This window comes from Pieris rapae, chromosome 6 (assembly GCF_905147795.1).
Source record: "Pieris rapae chromosome 6, ilPieRapa1.1, whole genome shotgun sequence".
NCBI lineage: Eukaryota > Metazoa > Arthropoda > Insecta > Lepidoptera > Pieridae > Pieris > Pieris rapae.
Window position 1 is genome coordinate 5,804,892 of NC_059514.1, and position 25,214 is coordinate 5,830,105.

A 25,214-nucleotide genomic window follows, 5' to 3' on the forward strand; every position below is an offset into this window, starting at 1 on the left:
TGTGTTTTTGGATAAAAGCTTTATCAAACCGATTAAACCAGCCTCCATTATCACACTATTCAGATTTACGTTAAATAATGTAAATCATGTGTTGTGGATTTTAAACTGAGTGATAAAAACCTGAGAATACCTGTGCATGTGTGAAATACTTGTTCCTGATGTGATTTCAAATTATTGTTTAAAAATGGAACACCCGGGCGGGTTTGCGTCGTCGCCCTGGGCCGCCATGCTGGGGCATGGCATGCATGGAATGATGCAGCATGAATATGCACATGGCCATGCACATACGTCAATGCCGATGGACCTCCATGTACCCCAGGCTTTTCCTTATTATCGGTGAGTTATGGCTTAATACGACTTTTCTGGTAGATTTTATGTCAATGTACATCTTTAATGATTGATTTTTTTTGAGAACCTAAATGAGGGGTAATTGTCAAGTGCTAAATTGTTATTATACATATTACAGTTTATACACATAGTTTTTAAACCAGTAAGGTATATCCTTATTCCATATTGCTTAAAAATTCAATGCTCTAATTATTTTTAAATGTAGTAAAACTATTGCATGTTGAATTAAGAAGTAGTTAAAAGTTGAAAATATAAAAATTGGTATTACACAAGCGTAAAAACGTAACGAAGAATGTGGAGTGATACTTATATGTTAAATTACAGTTATTAAATTTAATTTTATGATACTGCGCCTACATGACGTATTAAACTTTTTTTCACGTCTAATGCAAAACCTTTAAAAGATTATTACTACAATTTGCTACAATTGTTCTACACCCGCCGACGTGTCATGGCGGCGGAGATAGCGTTCGTTTCTTAACGCTACATTGGTAAAAACAAACACAAAATACAATTTTTTATGTGACAAGCACTTAAAGGAGAACATGACATACATTTAGAGATCATACAAATTCAATCAAACAATTGTAACAAACATTACAAAATAAAAACAATATTTTTTTTTTACAAAAAACTAAACAAAAATCGATTTTAAAGTGTGTTATTGTAAATGTTGAATTTTTAAATCCATATTACCATCATAAAGAAACTTAATCCATAAATACATTTGCAATAGAACGTTTGAGCTATATGTACTTAGATAAGGATAGCTCAATTTGTTAGCAATTATAAACCTAACGATCTGAGTCAAAAATTCATACAAATCCCATATATGACGCAGTTGATTTATGTATATACTGCTATGGAGTTAACTCAAAATATGGAGACATTGCAACTGCCATCGTTCAAACTAATTGTCATGCCAACCGCGAGAGCAATATTTAGCAAAACGAAAATATAATTATTATATGACCGTCATTTCATACGGTTAACATATTCAAGTTAAAATATTTTTGCACAATGTTATACCTACTCGAAAGCTTTCATAAAAGTACCAGCTTATTATAAATTTTAAAATAAATGAAAATGTCTGTAGAATAGTTTAAAGTAGAAAGATAAATAAAACCCTTCTAAAGTTATGTATTCTTTATTTTAACTAACATGTTAAAAAAATTAAATTTATTTCTAAAAACCACTTATGTGTCATAACAATAGTTGTTTTTCAAAAGATGCACCTATTTTATTTCATAAATTACTGGCATAAATAACTTTTAAATAAACTAATAATAGTTTTTATTTTTTATCTTCCTTAAATTAAAAATAACTGGTATTTTTCATATATTTTGCTATTTAAATATCAGATTATCCTTCAGACTAGTTAACCTTGTGCAGGCTTATATTCCGTTTTTTTTAATTTACCTAATTACTACTTGGAATATTCATTTTATAGTCCATTCAACTTCATCTGCATAAGCGTAGAATACTTTATTAAGATAGTACCTATGTTGATACTAATCATACTAATTGGTGCACTTCTATAGACTTGATGGTACGGAACAAGTATTAACCTTCGATTAAAATAAAATATAAAATTATTATTAAGAGAGACAGTTATTTTTGGTTACCCTATAAGGCAAAGTGTTAAAAAAATAAAATGCAAGGAAATTGTAAGCTTTGCTGTTCCCTTATGTAAAGTCTAGAGTTAAGTCTATACAGTTTTAGGAATACAAAAATTGTCGGCAATATTTTTAAAATATTGTCAATTTTACATTTTTCAATATTGTAACAAAGTTACAAATTGTATCGGATGCTATAATAAGAATCGATTCACATATATTACGAATGTGATCGAACATCGGACATTTTGACATGTAATTAGGTTATTTCGTCTGTCAAATGACACGTTTCCCGCCCGTTCGGGATCTGAACCACAGATTATAGGCTGTGTTTTGAAGACATCAAAATATAACAGAATTGAAAATACATACAATTGATACCTGGGATAATATTGTATTATTAACGTTTAATTTTATTTATATTAAAACGTTCGTCTACAGAACCTATGACAATTCTTACTTACTTTATTATAATTACATATTTTAATATAACCATTTAAATAAATACCCATATAATAAATACCAATAATAGTTTTAGTGTAATTTAATAATTTCTATTCAAAGATTATTTAAAATATTATAAAATAAATATCATACAATTTTTAAGCGCATGTAAAAAAGGTCAGATCTATCGGGAAGTATTTTTGTTTCATAGTGCGTCCATAATATGGTGTACCTTGGGCTATCGATTACACTGCATTACCAACTGAGTTACGAAATATATTAAACATGAATAATATAATTTAGAACTAAATAAACAATACAATACCCCTCCAAACCAATAAGATGTGTAAAAGAATTTCTATGTTCTGACCATGAACCATTGCTTCAATGTAAAGAAATATAATCTGAAGAATGATCACATAAAACATCACTAATAAACATTTATAGCTATAATGGTCTTAACATAACGTAAATGAGTAAAAATCATCGAGTACCTTGTAGATATCTTGGTGAACTACGCGATGTAACTTATGCTGTTGAGCAAAAACGATTCGCCGGGACGTCCAGCTAATAACGAACCATATCGGCTGGACCAGGTTTTTGTTCAATACAATCGGATAACCTCGGCCCGTAATAGACATTAAGAAACTAAGCCGAAATGCCAACAAGACAATATGATATTGAATAAAGCTCTTTCTTTTAATGATATAGTAATTTTTAAGTTATCAAATGAGATTTCTTGAATGATTTGAATGTATAAAATAATTGAAAGTAACAGTATAGTGTACAGAATTATAGATATGGGCAAAAGGGTGACTATCTTTTATTTTAGTGGTAAATTATGCCAGAAACTTTCAGCCTGTATATAAGAAAAGATTATTTACGTTGTGCAACTATAATTTGATAAGACGTGCTGAAATATGTTTTCGTTATTGAAGAATATAAAAATTAGTCGTTTAAATGTAATTATTTTTTCTTGGAACGACCAAGACTAAATTATTTATTATTTTTACTAAAGATCATATTGCATGTCAATCAAAAAATGTTTATCGATACATAGACAATTCCTAGATGCGTGAAAAACGTACATAAATAAACACCATATCCCATTGGGGCGTTATGGTTCACACATATATGTAAACTATGTAACTTTAATTAAAGATGCAAGAAGTCTTTATTGCCGATTGGGAGGAAATCTTGAATTGTTTCTTTTTCTACAAATAAATCGACTTTTTAACTGACTAATTACGATCAATGGAACGGGAATTAAAAGAGAATTGTGCATAGTACGGTTTTTTAAAACACTCCGATTTATAGCGGCCATTTTGCCCCTTAAGTGGTCAATGTTGGCATATAAAAAAATTAATTACCCAACTTACTGCAATATATACTGAGGATTTATAGAAAATGCCATTTTGTCGTAAAAATTAATGTATCGACATTTTAATCATCGTTTTTTACTCGAAGAATGATGAGAAGACATGATTGATTACTATTGTGCGTGTTTAAGGACTGCTGGTAAGTTTATTTGTTTGTCTACCTGGTGGTGGCTTCGTGGTTAACGTCCACGGTGTATCACATGGAGCTCCTGAGTTCGACACACAACGTAAACATTTATTAAATTGATTTTAGCTTAATATTTTCTATACTTTTATATAACTATATAATATTATTAAAGAAAACTTATCTTCCAACTGTTTTGAATTTTGGGGACATGACGATAATGAAGTACTGGCCAAATAAGATGATCTTTGTTTTAGTATATTATCTTGGAAGGCTATTGCGATTCTATTCAACGATCATGTTGAATAGAATCGTAATAGCAAAATTTTTTTGTCCAATATGCAGAATCGCAACTCTCGGTACTCTTTAAAAAAAACAAATCATCAAACACTACCACAATATTTAAAACAATAGCAAATTAATTAGAAGTAGACTGCCCAGCACTAGTCCCAGGCCCTTTTATCAACAAGATAATCTCTAAGTTTATAGTAAGCCTTACACAGCTTTTCTTTAATATATTACTTAAATTTATTAAAAGGCAAAGATCCTCCGTATCCCTATTCCCAAAAAAGAATGACTAACTTTAGATAGTCTAGGACGGGGGAATTGCTTCAGGAGAAGTCGCGTAGTTTGAACAACCGAACCGACTTCTGCGCTGATAAACTGCCCAACTTATTTGCTGAACAGTTAGGAGAAGATTTACAGTGGAGACAGCGTTTAATAAGCGTTAAGAAGAACTCCTGTTTGTCAAAAATATCTAAGTTTTATGACACCTACACACCACAGTCATAGTTAGGTATCAACTTCTACCTAGCTTATAATATGGCTTATTTATTTTATTTATTTATTTATTCACACTTCGTTGCTAGAAAGAAACACAAATAACACAATATATATAAATTACAAGGGATGCAACGGGCGGCCTTATCGCTAACAAGCGATCTCTTCCAGGCAACCCTAGTAAGAAAAGAAAACAATAAATAAAAAAATGATGAGTGCAAGAAGTGCATAACCAGAAGTTATATAAAGGCTTTGTTTGTTTTTGTTTATGGAACAGGGGGCAAACGGGCAGGAGACTCACCTGATGTTAAGTGATACCGCCGCTCATGGACACTCTCGATGCTAGAGCCCTAGAGGGCATTATTACTAAGAACTAATAAGGTAAATATAAATTTGCTATGCCTCCGCACGGTATTAATGGGATATTCGTACGTAGTCTTTTTATTTCGTATTCTAGGCAGACGAAGCCGCAAGGCACAGCAGGTTTTATATAAATATTTGATGCTTTCTTTAGTAATAGACACAAAAAGTTAATAAAGCTGTAACGTATATAAGGCATCTCTCCAATATTTTAACATTCCATCTACGTCGTGTACATTAATTCTTCATTAACTGTGTCGAAATTAAAATAAATAATCACCCAGGACAAAAACCTTTGTTCGCATATGGCTGTGTGCTTTTTATGCACTTTTTACTGTTGAACAGTAGGAATTTATGTTCGATTCGTCGCAAAAAATATCGTATAAAACAGTCCCTGACAGTAGTGTCGCAAATTTATACGTATTGGCACTGTGCCGGGCACCGAATGGCTTGACGGAGTTATCACTCTATTGTGAATGTTCTGCTTGCTGCAGGGTACATAGGAATTGTAGCTTAAACACTTTCAAAGTAAGTAGTATTATTAGTACGATATAAAATGATTGGTATAGTGAATATACAAATGTATGTTGATTTGTAATAAAGAGATATGTATCTCTCAGATACATATCCTTTTAATTAAAAGCCTTTATATCGGGGATTTGGACAGACTAGGCGTTTGCCTACACCAATAGGAAAATTTCTTCATCTGATTTTTTAAAGAATCTTATTTTTGGGACCTTGCATTGACCAAGTGTTGAGCAAGGAAGGGCCGAGTTCATACCGCCACCCCACGCCGGGAGGACTAATAGTGTCAAATGCCTCCAACCTTCACCAAAAATCGAAACCCATCAAAAACGTAGCTTATTTAAAGTAAAATAATGTAGATACATTACATCTTAAGATTCAGAACACGAGCGTCTGCATTTCATTTTAATTTTTAGCGAACATGTCGGCTAGTAATAAGGTACATACAAACAAAAAAAGCGTGTCATCTTTATAATGACGACTTTTTTAAACATATTAACATCATTGTTGAAGAGTACTCATGTTTATTAAATTACGCTTCACTGCCCTCTATACCCTGAATTGAGTTAAATTTCCACCATACTAGGCGAATAATTTGCGTTACTTCGCAATTACTGCCATAAAATTGTTGATTTTTCCGCCTTTTTGCTTCACAGTGACATGCGTTTTTTTATTTCGCGCAGTTGACATTTTGCCTGGAAGTGAAGGGTCTTTTAGTTTATTGCCGATTGTAATTACAGTTATTTTAAAAAAGGAATTATAATGTAATAGGTTATTGGAAAAGTGGTCTACTTTACTTTCCTATATTTTTTAATATAATGGATGCAATTATTCCATTAATAATTTATTGGTTTGGATCAATCCATTAGATGTTGATAATTTATAGATCAAGTAATACTGGGTAGAGTACTGTTGGCCTAGTGGTTTCAACGTGCGACTCTTTTTTTTTAATGGAACAGGGGGCAAACGGGCAGGAGGCTCACCTGATGTTAAGTGATACCGCCGCCTATGGACACTATTGATGCTAAAGGGCTCGCGAGTGCGTTGCCGGCCTTTTAAGAATTTGTACGCTCTTTTCTTGAAGGACCCTAAGTCGAATTGGTTCTTATCTCTGGGGTCGCAGGTTCCATTTCCGGCTGGGCACTAATAGACTTTCTGTGTGCGCAATTAACACTCGCGTGTGTTTGGCACAGAAGGTTAAATTACCTGTTTGTCTGTTAGAAAAAACAAATGATCACGAAACAGATACAGATATCTGAGGCCTAACCCTAAAAGATTGAAGCGCCATTAACAAGTAATGTAAGCTTTGGAAAGCATTAGAGTATTCTATATAATACAAATCTACTAATATGCAAATAAAAAAATATTATTAACTAACCGATTTCGAAAATATATCACTAATTATTGATATATTATGTATTTAAGATTTTAGAAACGAATTATAATATTTTGTATTATTTAATGAGAACATCGGTTTGTCTTTTATTAACAAAACTTTTACACATTTAAAGAAAAACACTTTTTTAACGGATAAAAGTTATGTATTATTGTAAACTTATAATTATTTAAACATAATTCGGTCGCTTAAATTTAAATTTATGTTTAAATTATAATATTAACAAATATTATTTATATTTAATTATATTAATATACAATTACAAACTAAAAATATATCTAATAACTAACCTTAAAATTTAATTATTAAAAAATATTATTAAAAGGAGTCCCTTTAGGCAAGGTTCCGAAGATACTAGCAGCGTTCCCTCTTTGAATAGCTAGACTAATTCTTTGTGCGAGGTAGCTGCCAGCTCTTCGTTCTCCTGTGATGTCGACTAACCTTTTTGATAATTCCCTAAAAAGCTTTAATGCGCTAGGACCCCACGGACCAAATTATAAGTTTACAATAATACATAACTTGAATGCGTTGAATAAGTGTTTTTCTTTAGAGAACATCGGTTATTACTCCAGTTAAAATCTTGTAAGGATCTTGACCCGTGTATTTTAATTTGTAAAAACCTTAGCGACGTCTAAATAAAATCAAGCGAAGTAAGTAAACGATTTTGTTAATATAATTTCGTCTACCCTTATCTTGTCATTTTGACATGTCAAAATGTCCAACCGACAAATTACCGCGTATTCAATTCAAAAATTTAATTGCTCCATAGAAATTAATTCGAAAGCGAGTTGTCACATCGAGGATTGCCAGTTCAATGGTGAGAATAAACTAGATAATACTAATCGGTCTATTCATTTGAATCGATTTAGCGATTTAGGAACATTTCACGTAGGTAGCAGAGTCACCAACCATCTGATAGGATTTAGGAATATGGCGATAATAGGTGAAGTATTAAAATTAAACAGTTTCTGGGCTATGACTGTATATTGGTATTTAATGAATCACCTGTGCGAAGCCCGGAAGAAGAGCGTTGACAAAGAAAATATTATATCTTATGGTATTAATCTTTGTTCACATAATAAGTATTTATTTGTATAGTATTATAAAATAATATCTTTTTGTATTCTATCAAAACGGTGCCGAGTAATTTGAAAACTAGTTACACGCATTTATGTTTAACCCATAAACGAAGTTTAGGGTATGCAAAACCGTGGTTGCACCTGTAATATTTTGATAAATTTGTGTGAATACATCCCATCATACCATTTGTCCCTCCCTTCCTAAGAACGCGTTTTGGTCAACGTTCACCGATATCCAGACTGAGCAATCTGGTTAACGAACTAGTTCTCAATATCCATACTTGCTTATCTCTCAGATTAATATCGATTTTGTTTAGTTTTTTGTAATTTCATTTTTTTAAATAGTAATTATTTTGTTTAATATTTGTATGATCTTTTCGTGTATGTCATGATTGCCTGTAACTGCTTATCACATTATAAGTATTTTATGGGTCACTTACCAACGTATCGATGTGCCGAGAGTTGGGAAGCTTTTATCAAAAAGAAAAAATATATATTCAAACATTGTAGGATATTGTTTAGTACCGTATGTATTTATTGCAAATTTTATAGACAAATGAGAGGTGGGTAAATTCGAGATTTTTTTAAATAATCAAACTCTAGTAGTTTGCTTCTTCTTAGTATCCCTTTACACTCTTGACAGAGCGGTCGTGATCGCTAGGTAGTAGTGGTAATAGAAGGCTGTGATGTGATGCGCTTCACGACGTTCCGCCATTGTTGCCTATTAGAGGTCATCCGTAAGTAGTCAGCTACATAGTTGCATTTATAAGTTAAAAAAAAATACGAATAAAAGAGACATCTACCTTGAAACATTCAAAGGAATTGAGTTCTTCATACCAATTATAACTAGCAACAAGTCGAATATCATAGACATAATTAGCCAACGGTAAGTAATGACAGGCGGTCGACATCTTGTTTGTATAACCAGTGAACCGGGTAATTTGATAAGTTTATTTAAGCCTTTCCCACAATGTAGGTTGTGTAATTGAGGTTTAGCTAAACCCATTTTCATTATATAACGAAATATCAGCTTCTTTTACTTTGATTTCTTTTTAACAGATTTTATAAAAATTATATAAAAATTTTATATAAATATTCATAAGTTGAATCATCTAGGATGGGAAAAATATATTCCAATATTGTAAAATACCAATCCAAGTTATATGTAACTTTAATGAAGTGATGAAGAAGTAGTCGTCGTTATTTTATTTTTGAAGAAGTTCATTATATATGGTTGCAATTGATTTTCTATAGGATATGCTGGTTTAGATAAAAACATGTGTTTATGATTTGCAATGTGTAATATTTGGGAAGTAAATTAAAAAAATATCTTTGTCAGGATTCCCTGCTCTTCTATAACTTAATACTTAATTTCTTATTAATTTCATGCATTTTTTTAAAACATATTATATTCTTGGTTTTTTTTTAAAAAAAGCGTGTTTAAAAACACAAGCGTGTTTCATGAGTGAGTGTGTGGATGCATGTGAGTGTATTGTTTTATAGAACAGGGGGCAAACTTGCAGGAGGCTCACCTGATGTTAAGTGATACCGCCGCCCATGGACACTCTCGATACTAGAGGGCTCGCGAGTGCGTTGCCGGACTTTTAAGAATATATACGCTCTTTTCTTGAAAGACTCTAAGCCGAATTGGTTCGGAAATACTTCGGTGTATAAGTATGAGTAAGTATAATGTGTATGAATGTGTAACTAAATGTACCTCAGTAGCTTGAAATTTGAATCTCCTGAGACCTAACATTCAGCGTTTTGAAATAGTTCTTATTGATAGTTTTTTTATTCAACTGGGTGCAAGCGGGCAGGAAGCTCACCCGATGTTAGATGAACCCGCCACTCACGGACACTCTCAATGCCAGAGGTCTCGCGAGTGTGTTGCCGGTCTTTTAAGAAGAAAGTTCGTTGATGTAGTTTCGGATACAATCTGTTCGTTATCATTCTAGGATAAGCTTGCTCTTTTTAGTTAACAGTAAAAGTCTGGAAAACGATAAAATAACTTCGATGTCACAATAAGTTAATTGTCACTACGTTTGAAAACATATTTTTGAAGCTGCGAAATACAATTAACGTTAAATAAATTGAAAAACGCCAGTCCCCTCAAAGAATAAATTTTCTTTACATAATTAGTTGAGAGGAGTCTCTAATCGTCACATTCTTTGAAAGGGGAAAAATAAAAGTGCGAAAAGAAACGTAACGGGTGTGAAGAAAGGGGCGCCGGACTAAGGATAGAATTAGGAAAACATAGGGAATAAGATAGTAATGGAGTTGTTTTTTTTATCGTGGAATTATTTTGTGATAACTTAATAATACAACAAATAATAAATGAAGCAAGTAAAACTTCTATTGATGTTTAGCATTATTAATCATGTTAAAATATATTGTTCTATTAAATAAGAATCAAGTTTCCGTACAGTCTGATCAACCACAAAATTTTATGTTATAATATTTTTTAATGTCTATTACTTTTTTGTCCTTGTGGAATTACTGTGTGATTCTCATACCTGAGGTGGTATGAATATTGAAAGAATAAGTTTATTTGAAAAACTAGAATCTACTCCATACCCCTCGATGTTCCAGAATGGGTGAATGCACATTGTAGCATCAAGTCAAATGGGCTGTGAGAATTAAAAGTCGCTCAGAGTTCTGTCTGAACTTTTATTAGTCGTTCTGATTATTGTCGGACCTTAAACACTGTTAGGGAAACGTGGAAATTATGTTTTCCGGGGTTTAGGCGGCGTATTTTTTATAATTGTCACTTTGTAAAGCAATGTTACAATGAAATTCAGAATAAATACGTTAAAAACGCTTCGTTTAAGATGTTCGTAAATAGTGCAGATGTTTGTTTGTGGTAAACAATCGTTCTATTTTTTCATAATAAACAAACTCAACTTTTTTATTTATTCATGAATGTTATATAAGTCCTTAATATAATCCATAGCATTTAGCTATTTATTACGCTATAATTTCAAAAAGTTTAAAATAATTATATTGAGAGATCCTTGTTGAAATATGTCTAAAACCAAACTGGCTCTATAAATTTTTGGTAGATTACTTCTTTAACATACTATTGATCCTAAACGCAGGTTTATTTACTGGATTATTCCAAGTTAAATTTTATTTATAAGACTTGGTATTTATAGGACTTTTCAAATTAAACCTTATACAATGGATGTCATCCGATCTAGAATTAAAAAACTAATAATATTCTAAACCTTAAAATTCCCAGGCGATTCTAGTCACTTGAATTAAACGCATTTGCAAGGTCAACATTTTATTTATTTGCACCATTACTCCTTACATGGCTACAGCGAGAAAAGTCACACTTTACACTATTTGTTTTATTGAATAAATAATTTTATTATCTGTGGCTAGGGTTGTCAGTCACGTTTAAAATTTTATATTATCTTAAAATAAGGAGGACAAGCCCTATTCCTAAAAAGTCGATGGCGTGTGCCACATAGAAGGAGGATCACCTACTTAAGTATTACAAATTATCGCGGAAGTCTGTATCTGGACTTAAAAGGCACTATTGGTATATTTTAAAATTAAAAGTTTATATCTTTTAAGATAGGTATTAAACGCCGTAACTTTATATATCTCTGGTGTCTTTTATAAGCTCCATAACGTTTAGCATAGAAAACTAAAGTGCTTTATCCAGCCGAACGGCTAACGTAATGACAAAACCATTCAAATGGTATTTTTTTAATTTAATTAAATTTTATCAATGATTTCACCTACAATTAAAACCTATTTCACCAATTTCACCTACAAAAAAAATTTAATTACTAAAATTAATAGTAATGAGGTTTTGCTAGAGATATATTAAAAAACAAACGTGTCAAATATAATATATTATATACTTCATCTAATCTCATACTTTCCGGCTGAACCGCTGAAATATCATTCACTCCTGGTTGCACCATCTAATTTTCAAGACGTTTACTTAATTTCCGTCATCACACTTAAAATGTCGGCTGCTAAAATAACAAATTAAATAAATGACGCTAAAACCGGCAGGCCACAGATTAATAAATCATAACAAACTAACCTTCATTTCGAAACAAATTCATAAGAAACTAAATTGGTCTAAATCCAATGTTTTAAAGTCTCTTTCTCTTTTTATCACAGCAAAAAATACAATTTGACAAAATAATATGAGAGTACTTTGCTTAAATAAGAGGAATTAAAATCTTAGAGTTATAAATTTGCTATAGGATGGATTGACACGTTATGCAATTTTTTTAATGTACGATTTGGTATTGCTTTAATTCGATTTAATATAGTATTAAATGATACCAAAGTAGATAAAATACTGATATGCTGGTAACCCTACAAGCGTCCGAGAGCAGCCATGGGGTGTGAAGACAAATCGCTTGACCGTGGGGGGTGATGTTTTTGCTATGGATGTAGGCTAGCTTTAAGTACACGTGACTTATTGAAATACTGGCGACATTGTAGCTGCCAAAGACAATATTAAGATAAATCGCTCTATCCATAGAGGAATTTGTAAGTCGAAATAAGCAAACAAATTGAATTTTTAAGTAACCTTTCTTGTTTTTAAATTATCTTTGTATAAATATATGAGACATTTTTGTAGTATTTTGCTGTACTTAGTAAATCTTTGAGCAGATTAATAACGGATGTAGACACAAACATATTTAAAGCCATTCTTTCTTCTCTTTGTATTTTCTGAATTCTGTAACTATCATGAATTTCTACTAATGTCCATCAAAAATGCATTTGCGAATTTTAGGGATCGCATTATAGGATTAAGTCTGACAGAGTAACGCATTAACAAATTAGTTGGTCTTAATTCCTGCTTATATTCAAGATAAACAACTTGATTATTTTACAGTATAAAGTCTTAAAACTGCATTGCAGTATTTCTATACATCATGTTGTTTTTTTTTAAATATTTTTGTAAATCTACATTCTAGTCTAAAAAGTTAATTATCAAAAGTACAGCCTTAAATCCTTTAAAAGCTTTACAGTAGTTGCTATCTTATTTACGACTAAATTATTGGACCTTTTACAACACCTGTATTGATACGAGGAGAAATTATCACAGGACCATAAAGAATTCGTGGTATCGGAACAGATTAAATATAATTACGTTTTAATGCAGTTTAAAATTCGAATTAGCTAAATTCTATTTTGGAATACAATGTCAGAGATAGTAATTAAAAAAATTGAGTAAGGTATTCATTGCTTAATTTCCGGTGACATAAAATATTGTACGTGATCTGTTTTTTATTGTTTCATTGTTGCTTGAGAGTTTATATATATCATGCCATTTTTCCGAAGGGGCAGACCGCGACTACGAATCTCTTGCTACGGATCTGACATATCTGCCTTGCTTCATCCAGTTTCATGACATTTACCATACATGTTCGTCGGTTATGGGTACTTTTAATCTTTACCTACTTTCTCTATTACCTACGCCCTCCTTTGGTCCAGGGAAGTTCTACCCAACCCCGTCTCATTTTTTTTTAAAGTAGGATTTTAGTACTTTACAATTTCATATGTAATATCGTTTTTATTTAATCATATAAACATACCTTCCGAATATTAAAATATTCTACGCTTTTAAAATCTCGAACTAATATACGTTGTTATCCGATTTCTTGTAGGTAGTAGATGAATTGTTTTACACTCCATAAGAGTAATTTAACGAAAGTAATTTTAATGTTATCAGTCAGAGTATTTGAGTAATTGCGCATGCGCCGCCTGCCGGCAGAATACGAGTGACTATAAGTTTCGTTCGGATTCACGCTGGGAGTGTCGCGGCGCGCGTTCTTTATTTGTCTTAATATCGAGTTACTGATTTCTATATTTATCATTACATAAATACGGTTATTGAGGTCCCTTGACACGACTAAACAGATAAAATTCATCATGACCAATCTGTCATAGTTGGGAGCCTAAAAAATCTTTTCCCTTTTCACACGCAGACGATTGCATGAGTTAGATCTTTCCTCAATTTCATTAGGTAAGCGGAAACATGACAGTTCTAGATCGTAGATAATCAGATTACGGATCTTTAAAAATAATTGTACGCAAAAGTAGCTTTTAGATATATTACACACAATTAGTCAAATGTATTAAATAATTTTTGTTTGTTTGTTCCCTTTTTTAAATCTTTTTAATGTTAAATATATCATGTATTCCATATTTGGCTATATTCTCAGTGTATTTGTATGTCATTATGTATAATTTATGTTAGCTGTAGGAGTACTAAATAAATAAATAAAACAATAAAGATATTGTTTATTAGGGAAGCACTGTATTGTGGGTTCCTCTATAAATAATATTTTGCAATATATAAGAGAAATGTTCATATTTATGAAATTTGCTTTCAATAAAATGAAACATGTAATATTAAAATAGTTGTTCAATTACGAACTGTGAAATGAGATGCGCGCGCGTTGAATAGAATTTTAATTTAGCATTATCGTAGTCGCAGCGATACCCATAGATAATAAAAATTATTAAGGTATCAACTTAAAGGTTAAAACTTTTTGTATTAAAGTGGTTTTAACATGTGACTCTGATCCGTGGGGTCGTGACTTCGATCACCGATGTGTAACAATGGATTTTATATGTATACTAGCGGATCCGACAGACGTTGTCCTGTCTACACGTCTTTAATTTCAAAATTTCAATTTTTAATAAGCCATTTTGATGAAAATTATTATTCAAATGTTATGACAATATCTAACGATCCAGCACATGGTCACACACGATATAACACAATGATAACAAAACTTTTTTTAAATTTCGGGACAGACTAAAATTAAAATTCGAATATTATTTAAAATTTGACACTGCGATGGTAGCGCCGTCTGTCGGATCCAATGTAAAACATTCCAAAATCAACAAAAACTATTAAAAAAAAAAAATTGAAAATTAATTAAAAATTGTCCAGCGGACAAAATTGTGAATCTAAACCATTCCCAGATCCCCTTGAACACACACAAAAAATTTCGTCTAAATCGGTCCAGTCGTTTAGGAGGAGTTCAGTCACATACACGCGCACACAAGAAATATATATATTAAGATGAGTTGCACTCGTGAAGCAATACATCGTAAAGTCACCGGTATGTCTTAGACTCAAAAAGTCGATGTAGTGGGAACAGAAGGCAGATCAAACTTGTCTATAAAGAAAATCAGACATACAGAAATATGAGACACAAAAGTTTGTAGCGCAACTGGTTATTAACACAGAAGAAACAATATCGCTTCTGAAACAAGTCATATATCTAGGCTTACTTATATATAAACTAGCAATACCAGCTACTATCTGGTCAGCTCCAAAGCCATCATAAGCAAATACTACCCTGACAGTTGATTTTTCTTGCTTCACGCCGTAACGCGTACAACAGAGTACGCTTGGCCGTGCAGGCACAATTATTAGCACGCTTTATTAAACGAAATAAATACAGCTAAAGAGAATATACATTTTATTAGTAAAATAAAATAAAATAAAATAAAATACGTTTATTTTGGAACATAAGATCTTCTAGGTATCACTTATTCCACGTCAATCAATTCGAACTTGTAGGCATCCCTACTCATCGGCAAAGACAGAGGGTGTAGGCCGAGAGAAAAAGCCGGCGTAAAAAACTCTCGGTACTCTTTTAAAAAAGCAAATCATCAAACAATATTTAAAACAAATATATCAAATTAATTAGAGGCAGCCTGCCCAGCACTAGTCCCAGGCCCTTTTATCAACTAGATAATCAATAACTTTATAGTAAGCCTTTTTACACAGCTTTTCTTTAATACATTTCTTAAATTTATTAAAAGGCAGAGATAAAAGAGCCTCTGGGATTTTATTAAAGAAGAGTATCCCTTTCCCCAAAAAAGAATTACTAACTTTACATAGTCTAGTACGGGGAAATTGCAGCCTGCGTTTGTTCCGAGTATTGACATTGTGCGTATGTTCTAATCTAGTATATTTATCACTATTTTTGTATACAAACATAATATTTTCATAAATATATTGCGAGGGAAAGGTAAGTATATTAATTTCCTTGAATTTATCTCTGAGAGATTCCCTACATTTTAAATTATAGATTGCACGAATAGCCCTCTTCTGCAGAATGAAAACAGATTCGACATCAGCAGCGTGACCCCATAACAATAAGCCATAAGTCATTAAGCTATGAAAGTAACTAAAATAAACAAGTTTAGCTGTATCGACATCAGTCAGTGAGCGAATTTTTTTAACCGCGTAAGCTGCAGAACTAAGTCTCTTCGCCAATCCGTTGATATGAGGGGACCACTGAAGTTTTGAATCCAAGGTGATCCCAAGAAATACAGTTGTATCATCCAGATTCAATTCCTCATTATTTATAATTGGTCTAGTACCCATAACCCTCGCATTTCTTGCACAAAATTTAATGCATTTCGTTTTTTTAGCATTAAGCAGAAGGTTATTCATACTAAACCAATGGACAATCGAAGAGAGAGCGTTGTTCACATCGTCAAAATTGGTTATTTGTCTTTTGATTTTAAAAATCAAGGACGTATCATCTGCAAACAAAACTATCTGATGTTTTTTCTCTACCATGAAAGGTAGATCATTTATATAAACAAGAAAGAGGAAAGGGCCAAGAATTGAGCCCTGTGGTACCCCCATATCAACTGCCGACCCAGAGGACCTCTTACCATTCACTTCGACCTTCTGAGTTCTACCATGTAAGTACGAAGTCAGAAGATTCAGTGCGGTATTCTTGATGCCATAGTGGCGGAGTTTCCCGATTAAGGTCTCGTGTTGGACACAATCAAATGCTTTGGATAAGTCGCAGAAAACACCCAAGGCGTCATGCGACTCCTCCCAAGCCTTAACTATATATCTATATAACTCAACGCCGGCATCAGCTGTCGAGCGACCCTTGGTAAAACCGAACTGATTATTGTGTAATAATTTGTTTGCGTTAAAATGACTTACAAGTTGATTTAATATAGTTTTTTCAAAGATTTTACTACAGGTAGGTAGTACGGAAATAGGTCTAAAGTTACTGGGGTCGGACATATTACCTGCTTTAAATAAAGGAATTACTTTACTATGTTTCATAAGATCGGGAAACTCCCCACTTTCGATACAATTGTTGAAAATTATAGCTAGATGGGGGGCAATTATATCAATTATGCTACTAATTATTTTTACAGAAATACCCCAAAGATCGGTAGTGTTCTTAATATCAATAGTTCTAAATATTCTAACTATATCGTCGGCACCAATGGGTCGGAATGTAAAACTGACCTTGCACTCGTTTACATTATCTTTGAGCAGCGATTCAGCGAGAGCGGGAGACGATTTGAGAGACTTGGTAGTCGAAATTGGAATGTCAGAAAAGTACTTATCAAAAACAGTCGCTATCTCTTCGTTAGATTTGATTATAGTGTTACCGACACATAGTTCGATGTCACGATTGCGATCTTTGACTCTTCCAGTTTCACTATCAATTATCTTCCAAGTCATTTTAGTTTTATTTGTACTATTTTCAATCTTGTTTTTTATATATAAGGACTTGGCCGCGTAACAAACTTTTTTAAATAATTTAGAATAATTTCTAACATAGAGAGTAAATTCTTCATTATGATTGTATGACTTTTCAGCGTAAAGGTCAAACAACCGTTGTCTACTTTTATAAATTCCCGCTGTCGCCCAATCACTGAACGATTTACACTGCGAATCAGAGACTTTCTTTGGAGTAAAGATGGTTTTGAACTCCTTATTTATACAATCACTTAGATTGTTGTATTGTGTATCAACGGTAGTACCTACCGGTAATAGAGGTAGGTGTTTACCTATATTATGTCTAAATCTCACCATTCGCTTTTTATTTACTGGAACAAACACACTGCTCTTTTTTACTTGTTTCACCACTTTACATTTTAGCGCCACTAACTGTCCACAGTGATCTGAGCTAAGATTTGTTGTAATTGAGGTTTGCATTGCCTCTGCATCTGTAAATACATTATCTATACATGTAGCAGTGGAACTTGTAATTCTAGTGGGCTCGAGAAACAAGTTTACAAGATTGTAAGATTTTAATAAAATATTGAATTTTTTACTAATGGAGGTATTTTCTAATAAATTTATATTGAAGTCACCACATACAATAATATACTTATTGTTCTTAAAACTAACTTTACACAATATTTCCTCCAACTTTTCTTCAAAAAAATCGTAGGATGCACTTGGTGGTCTGTAAACACTTAAAATAATGCAATTCTCAAGTTCTACACAGGCTACCTCCAAAGAGTGTTCAACAGATAGACGCACGATGTCATTACGCTCTTTATACTTCAAATTTTTATTAACAATAATCAAAGAGCCCCCATGAATCGCCGACAATCTGCAAAACGAACTTGCAACTTGGTGCTGATCAAAGTTAAAGATGATTTGGCATTTTTTAAGCCAATGTTCGGTAATGCATAGGACATCAATTTTACCTGATTTTAAAAATAACTCTAATTCTAACTCTTTGCCCAACATACCTTGCATGTTTTGATGCATCAAGTTTAAACAATTGTTGTTAGTAGTATTACATGTTTGTGTTGAGCCGAGTTGTAAAAAATTATTGCTAGAGGTCGCCTCTATTGTCACACTATCTAATTTAAATTATTATTAATACATGAAGTGTTACTACAAGTTATCACTACATCCTTTTAAGAAACTAAACTGCTCAATAGAAGCAGTTGTCTGAAAAGCTAAATGTTTAGCTTTAGTTGTAAATAAAAAGTAAGATAGCATATTAGCTATCTGTTGTAAATAATAATTAGGTAGGTGGAACCTATCCTTTGTCAATAAATAGTTATATTTAAATATACAATTTAAGTCAATTAAATTAGGTAGTGTACCTAAGTCACAATTTAATTGTATATTATTAGTTGTTAAACTATTGTGCAATAGCATGTTCAACTTATGTCTAATTTTATTTTCCCTAGGTGCATCTTTGATGTAAGGAAATGTAAACAAGATAATATTCTTTACATTAAGTGATTTTAATTTATCAATATATGACAACAGTTCATTTTGTCCTACATTTCCCCTTCTCCCAAAAAGCAATATTATGGTTGTGTTACTTGTATAGTTTCCACACAGCACTTTGTTTAAAATGTTAACAGGGGTGGCTCCGGGCATACAATAATTAGTTACAGTTTTGCCGGAGGACTGATATAGTTTAGTGCCAATATTTTTCCCTATATCATCACTAAATAACAAAATTTCACTTTTATTTATAAAGTTCACTTTTTCTATGAAACTGTCACTCTGTACACTAGGCTCACATGATAACAATGTTGGTTCAGCATTTGTCTCATTAAAATGACACTGGCAATTGTTGGTCAAAGACAGAAAGCGTTGTTCATTGTATTGAGACAGCAGCAGAACCTCATTCATGGCCGATATGTGCTCCCCTATTTGTTGCTGAGCACAACTGTATTTATCAGTCATCTCTTCAAGAGAATTATGAAGGCTTGCAATCCTCGAATTCAATGCAAGAATGTCAGCTTCATATTTATTTTTTACAGAATCAACCTCACTTGAAAACATTTTACATTGATTAATTATATTTCTATATTTTTTTGTTAAATTTATGTGATTCTTGTAAATATTATCTCCTTTTATTAATCTTTTGGTTTTTTTAATGAATTTATGCAATTTAATATATTTCTTTAATTTATTTTTGCTGTTACAATTGAATTGAGTTGGTGTATGTGATACAGAGTCATCACCAGTCAAATCAATTGTTGTAGTGGATCCGATACAGTCTTTACCATTATTTAAAATAACCAGTTCTTCATACAGACTTTGAGTATGAGAAGATTCTAATTTATTAATTTTAAGTTTGAGCTGTTCAATTGTTTTGTAGGCACAAGAGAGTTGAGACTGCAGCTCAGACATGGTTCTTAAATTCTCTTCATATTCAATGGCACAGCGGTCAAAGTTGCCTGTTTGTCTTTTAAGCCGGTCTCTTTCCTCCCGTGCCTCCAAGCATAGAGTGTGAAGCTGTGTCATCTCAGCTTTAAGTAAAGTATTTCTATCAATGACCTTCAAAGTCTCAATTTCGTTGTCATTCCTTTCCACAATTAGTTGTTCACACTGCTCCTTGTACTTTTTGAGTTCTTGGAGCGCGAGTTGGAGTTGGCTTTCCAACTGGCGACTCTTGGCACTGCGTGTAGTCATTATTTATGACGTAAATTACAGAACTTGACTAACAAGAAAAGATTGATAAAGCTAGAATAGGTACAAAGGGGCAGTGTAAATGTATGCTCGCGAGATTATTTGTTTTCCTTAGGTATTAAAAAAAGATAAACACAAATTTTCAAATTTGGATGGAAGGACAACGATTCGTGTTAAGTACGTTACCTAGTATACAGCTGTCACTGACTCAATTTAATACACTTAAAAATCACAATATCACTGTAATACTTTGCAACTATATACTTAACACACTAACTTATGTATAAATAAGAGATTAATAACAAGTAATAACAACAACAATCACTTAAAATATTTAAAATTAGTATTTTGGGAGAAGTAGTGTATTATCGTCTCTATCTAGTAAAATCTATCTCTGTTCGTATATCGAGTCCGAAATAGTAATAAATATCGAAATAATTCAAACAAATTCCATATGTATCTGATTTCGCCGTATTTACTATCTTGTTCGTTATCTTAGAGATAACAAGAGATAGGCTATATTTAATTAATCCAATCTTAACTTTATGCGTTCAGATTGTGATGTTAATTAGCTGTTAGCTCTTAGCCGACTAAGTGGCATTTTCGTCGATTTGTTATTGATAAAACGATTTAAATATTAAAAATCCATTTAGGTGTGATGTATGCAGCTTCTGGTTTTTGTGTTTGTTTTATGTTCATTTTGTATTTATTGGTGCGATGTTTTTTTGTTTTTCATACAATGTTTTTTTGAGATCAAGGTGCAGTTGTATTATTTTTAATAGATAAAGTTATTATGTGTCCAATGTTTCACATTAAGGCGGTAAATTATTATTTTTTTCTCTCATTCGCAAATCAACTACTTTGATGACGATTTGATATGAAAACAGTATAAATCTATTTCGTTAATTAGATAGAATATATATATATATATATATATATATATATATATATATATATATATATATATATCTATACTAATATTATAAAGAGGAAAGGTTTGATTTTTTGTTTGTTTGTTTGTATGAATTGAATAGGCTCCGAAACTACTTGGCAGATTTGAAAAATTCTTTCACTGTTGGAAAGCTACATCATTCCTGAGTGACATAGGCTATATTTCATTTTCAAAAAAAAAAGGCATCCTTACTAAAATTACGATAACATTAACATTTGTTTATTATTTGATACAATTCTAACAGATGGCGCTGAGTTAAAGGTAGTAGTTTGGCAAGACGACGTTTGCCAGGTCAGCTATATATATATATATATTTAAACTATGACTTTTGTTAATAGTAATATATTGTAATTATGCATAGTTAGTCATATAACAGTGACGAATAAATTATTTGTAAACACCAAAAAATGCAGTTTTCATTTTCAACTAATAATTGAAAAGAAAATCTGTTTCGAAAACCTAATACATGAATACTTTGTGACATAAGATAGTTTAAACCTAATTGCAATTTATAGCATAACCAACGAAGTTGTCTTTCATATACAAACATTATGTATAAATTAATCGTAAAAACAAATAATTAAGGTGAATGATATTATTCAAATAAAATCATTTTCATCAAATGATAAAAATGTTTTTGAAATTTTTGAGTCAAATTATACCCTTGTTTGAGCCGTCATTCCCGTACTTTTCGATATATTTTAAAGCGATAACTACTGAAACCAATCTTGATCTATTACAGCTAAATAGCTCTAAATTGCCAGTGACATTAAAAGAGCTGCTGGTACGATTCAAACCGATTTCATTTCGATTGAAAATAATCCCATCGAATTCTAAATTCAAAAATAATCTGTCATCGGAATGAATCGAATAATCATCGGACAATTTCGCCACCCGCAGCCAATCAAACGATGCGATGAGATACGAAACATATGTGTAGTACAAGTTTGTAGCTGGTAGCGATTTGATACATCATTGGACCTCTGTTGTTGTTATTAAACTTTATCAAAGTAATTGTTTTCTTTATTTTGGAAGTTTTAACATATTGTAATAGTAAAAGTATTTGTTTTGTTTGAAAATGCGATACGTAAGCAAAAAGTATCAATTCTATTCTATTTATTTGCTTTATATTATAAAAAACCCGAAAAGATGTTAAGCTGAAATATCATCTAAAAACTTGCATTTCCAACAACTGTCATACCATGATAGTAGTTGAATCTTCGTGTATCGATTTAACGCTCTCATAACTTATACCACAACCAATATGGACGCCGAGAACGCCGCCCTGTAATTCGAATACTTACGAACATTACCCAGGATGGCGACTATTATAATGTATTATGGAATATTATTTTACGACTATGGCCCCGGTGCGCATTATGGCATCGCATCTAAAAATACCGACATATATATTTACGATATTATTGGGGTAGTTGGGAATCGATTATCGATTCACCTGCTAAATCGTGACATCGATACCTACTCGAATGACTTAATACTGTGACGTATTTTTTATCTGTTGACGCCTGTGAATTTAATAATTTTTTTAATATGAATTCGACGAATGATTGTAATTATAGTTTCTTGAAGTTTCACTTTAGTTTTTATTATTATCTTAAAAGATAATAACACGCAAGTAGTTGATCGTTCTTCTGTGTCTTTTTGGGCTTGCTAGTTTACTCAAGAAGTCTTTTTTCACCGTATAAGTGTTAAATGCAGACATAGACAGTAAAATAAACCAGTGGTTCGAACCTTCGACCTCAGGGATAAGAATCGAACGCTGAAGATAGTTTTTCTTTCTTATCTTGCATATCAAAAACTTGTTTTTGATATGTAAGAAAGACAGAACAAATATAGTTCTACCGGGTATCACGTTACTAAGTCACGGAAGCATTATTTATTTTTTAAAAGCCACTTGTGCAATAAAATATGAGGTCGAGTGGATATGATGCAAACACAATTCTGTGGCAATAAACCAGCTCATAAACAAACTTGGTGGCAAAATAATTCTAGTATTCTTTTATTTATTTATTTCTGAGAAAGGTTTTATATAGAGTAAAATCGGATCATTAAAATGTAATTATTTAGTTTTATTAAGTTTTATTCCGAAAAACCAAACATTCCCTATGCAGTAGCATAGTAATATGTTGGTATGTACCGACTAAGTAGGTAGGTACATTTATTAGGGCAAAGGTATGTTACAAAAATCTAGATATATACGTCATTTAAGTGTAGCTATAAAACTAAAGCAATTAACATAAATGTAAAACAAAGCCGAAATGTTCTTAGAAGTGTAAATGTTTGTTACCGTTACACAACACCGTAACAAAATTGTGTTCTCATGGTCATAGATCTCGGAAATGACCTATGCAGAAGTGAAATTCGTGTTTACTAGGACGGATATACATATTTATATGTCATCCTCATAGACTGTATTATAGTTAGAGTCGGGACTAACCTTCAGATGAGATGAGCGCTAAGTTCATTATTATTTTTATTATTTTATACCACAACCAATATGGCAACATAAAATCGCGGCCTATAGTCACCTATGTTAGTGGGTTGTTGCAGGACGTATACTTGAAGTCGATTCACAAAACTAAGTCTGCTGTATGTTGCAATTGTCTGGGATTTGACACACGCGAGTTATAATTAGTACTGTCTCTGAATCATACCCCCAGAATCTCATATCGAAGCATCCCACCGAATGCAACGTAAAAGCGAAAACCATGAAAACCATACCAGTAAATATTCTAATGACAGAAGCAAATTCTTTAATACGCCAATCATCGAAATCGGTCCATGGACAGAGCTATGAAACCGTCCTTCAAATTTTTTTAATCTTTTTAGAGAGACAAAAATATATGTATCTATTATATAGATTGGTAAACTATTGACGCTTCCTGGGCTAAGATGGCACATAACTTGGAATTCCTAAATTCAGACCCAGTGAAACAATTGTTCTTGGACCTACTGTCCAACGGAAATGTAGTTTCCAGTTATGAACAACAGAGAATTGAAGATAGTACCAATATCACTATCGAAATATTGTGAAATTGGCTTATATATTTTCGAGTATTAATAATTTAGGGGTATAAAATAACACAAAATAATTCATAAAAATCGACGCACACATATCGAATTGAGTAATTTCTAAACATTGTGACACGAGAATTTTATAGACATTTAAGAAACGTTCACCACTTATAACTGTATTTTAATAAGCTTACAATTGGTTATTAGGATGATACCAATAAGTACAGTCGTGTAGCAATGTACAATCGCATTGTTAGGTGTGAAGTGTGAAAGGTTATGCGCTGTGAATTATGGGAATTATTACTTCCACTATGATTTCACACTCCGAATCAATACTTTGTTCGTGTAGAATTGTATGGATGTGCTCCAATAATCTTTAAACATTTTGTATATAGGTACGAAATGATATGAAATCGTTTATTTATTAAGAAAGTGATACAATTAGATAAATTAATTATTAAAATCAGCACAGTCAGCCATATATAAATAGGCATGCAAAGGACATATTAGTTATTATAATGCCATATAATAAGACACTGTACACGACTTATTAACCTCAAAAAAAAAAATAGATTAATAAAAATATATGAAGGTTGCGAACCACAACCACTTACCGGCTTATTGTATGTACTAGGTCTTAAAAGTGCGTTTTCGTTACAGTTTTAGAAGTAAAAAAATATTTGTAAATTTTATTTTTACCTTAAATTCAAGTTCAGTTGTTTGACCCTTTGGTCCACGTGATCCATATGGACTAGGATATTCCATGGATTGCCGTACCACCTAGTGCCGCATCAAGACTGATTTGCTCAGTTTTTCCAAAGTATTTTAAAAAATTATCCAGCTATGCGAAGCCGTGACATGCCCTGGATGAATGCGATATCTCCTACTTCTCCAAAACATCAGTGTATGATGTAGGTATAATACTAATATGCAAGTTAAGTGACTACACAGGGTAGCACTACACAGG

At 32.1% G+C, this 25,214-nt stretch overlaps 1 protein-coding gene across 4 annotated transcripts in view; it reads left to right on the forward strand.

The window, feature by feature from the left end:
* Nucleotides 1-25,214, forward strand: part of LOC110992442 (protein trachealess) — a 149,528-nt gene continuing 124,314 nt past the window's right edge. For 2 of the 4 annotated variants that reach the window (XM_045628489.1, XM_045628492.1), the window contains exon 1: nt 3-336. In XM_045628489.1, the coding sequence (XP_045484445.1) occupies nt 137-336 (200 nt within the window). In that variant the 5' untranslated portion in view covers nt 3-136. Of the gene's footprint in view, nt 337-25,214 lie in introns of all 4 variants that reach the window. The other 2 variants (XM_045628490.1, XM_045628491.1) reach the window with 2 other exon arrangements.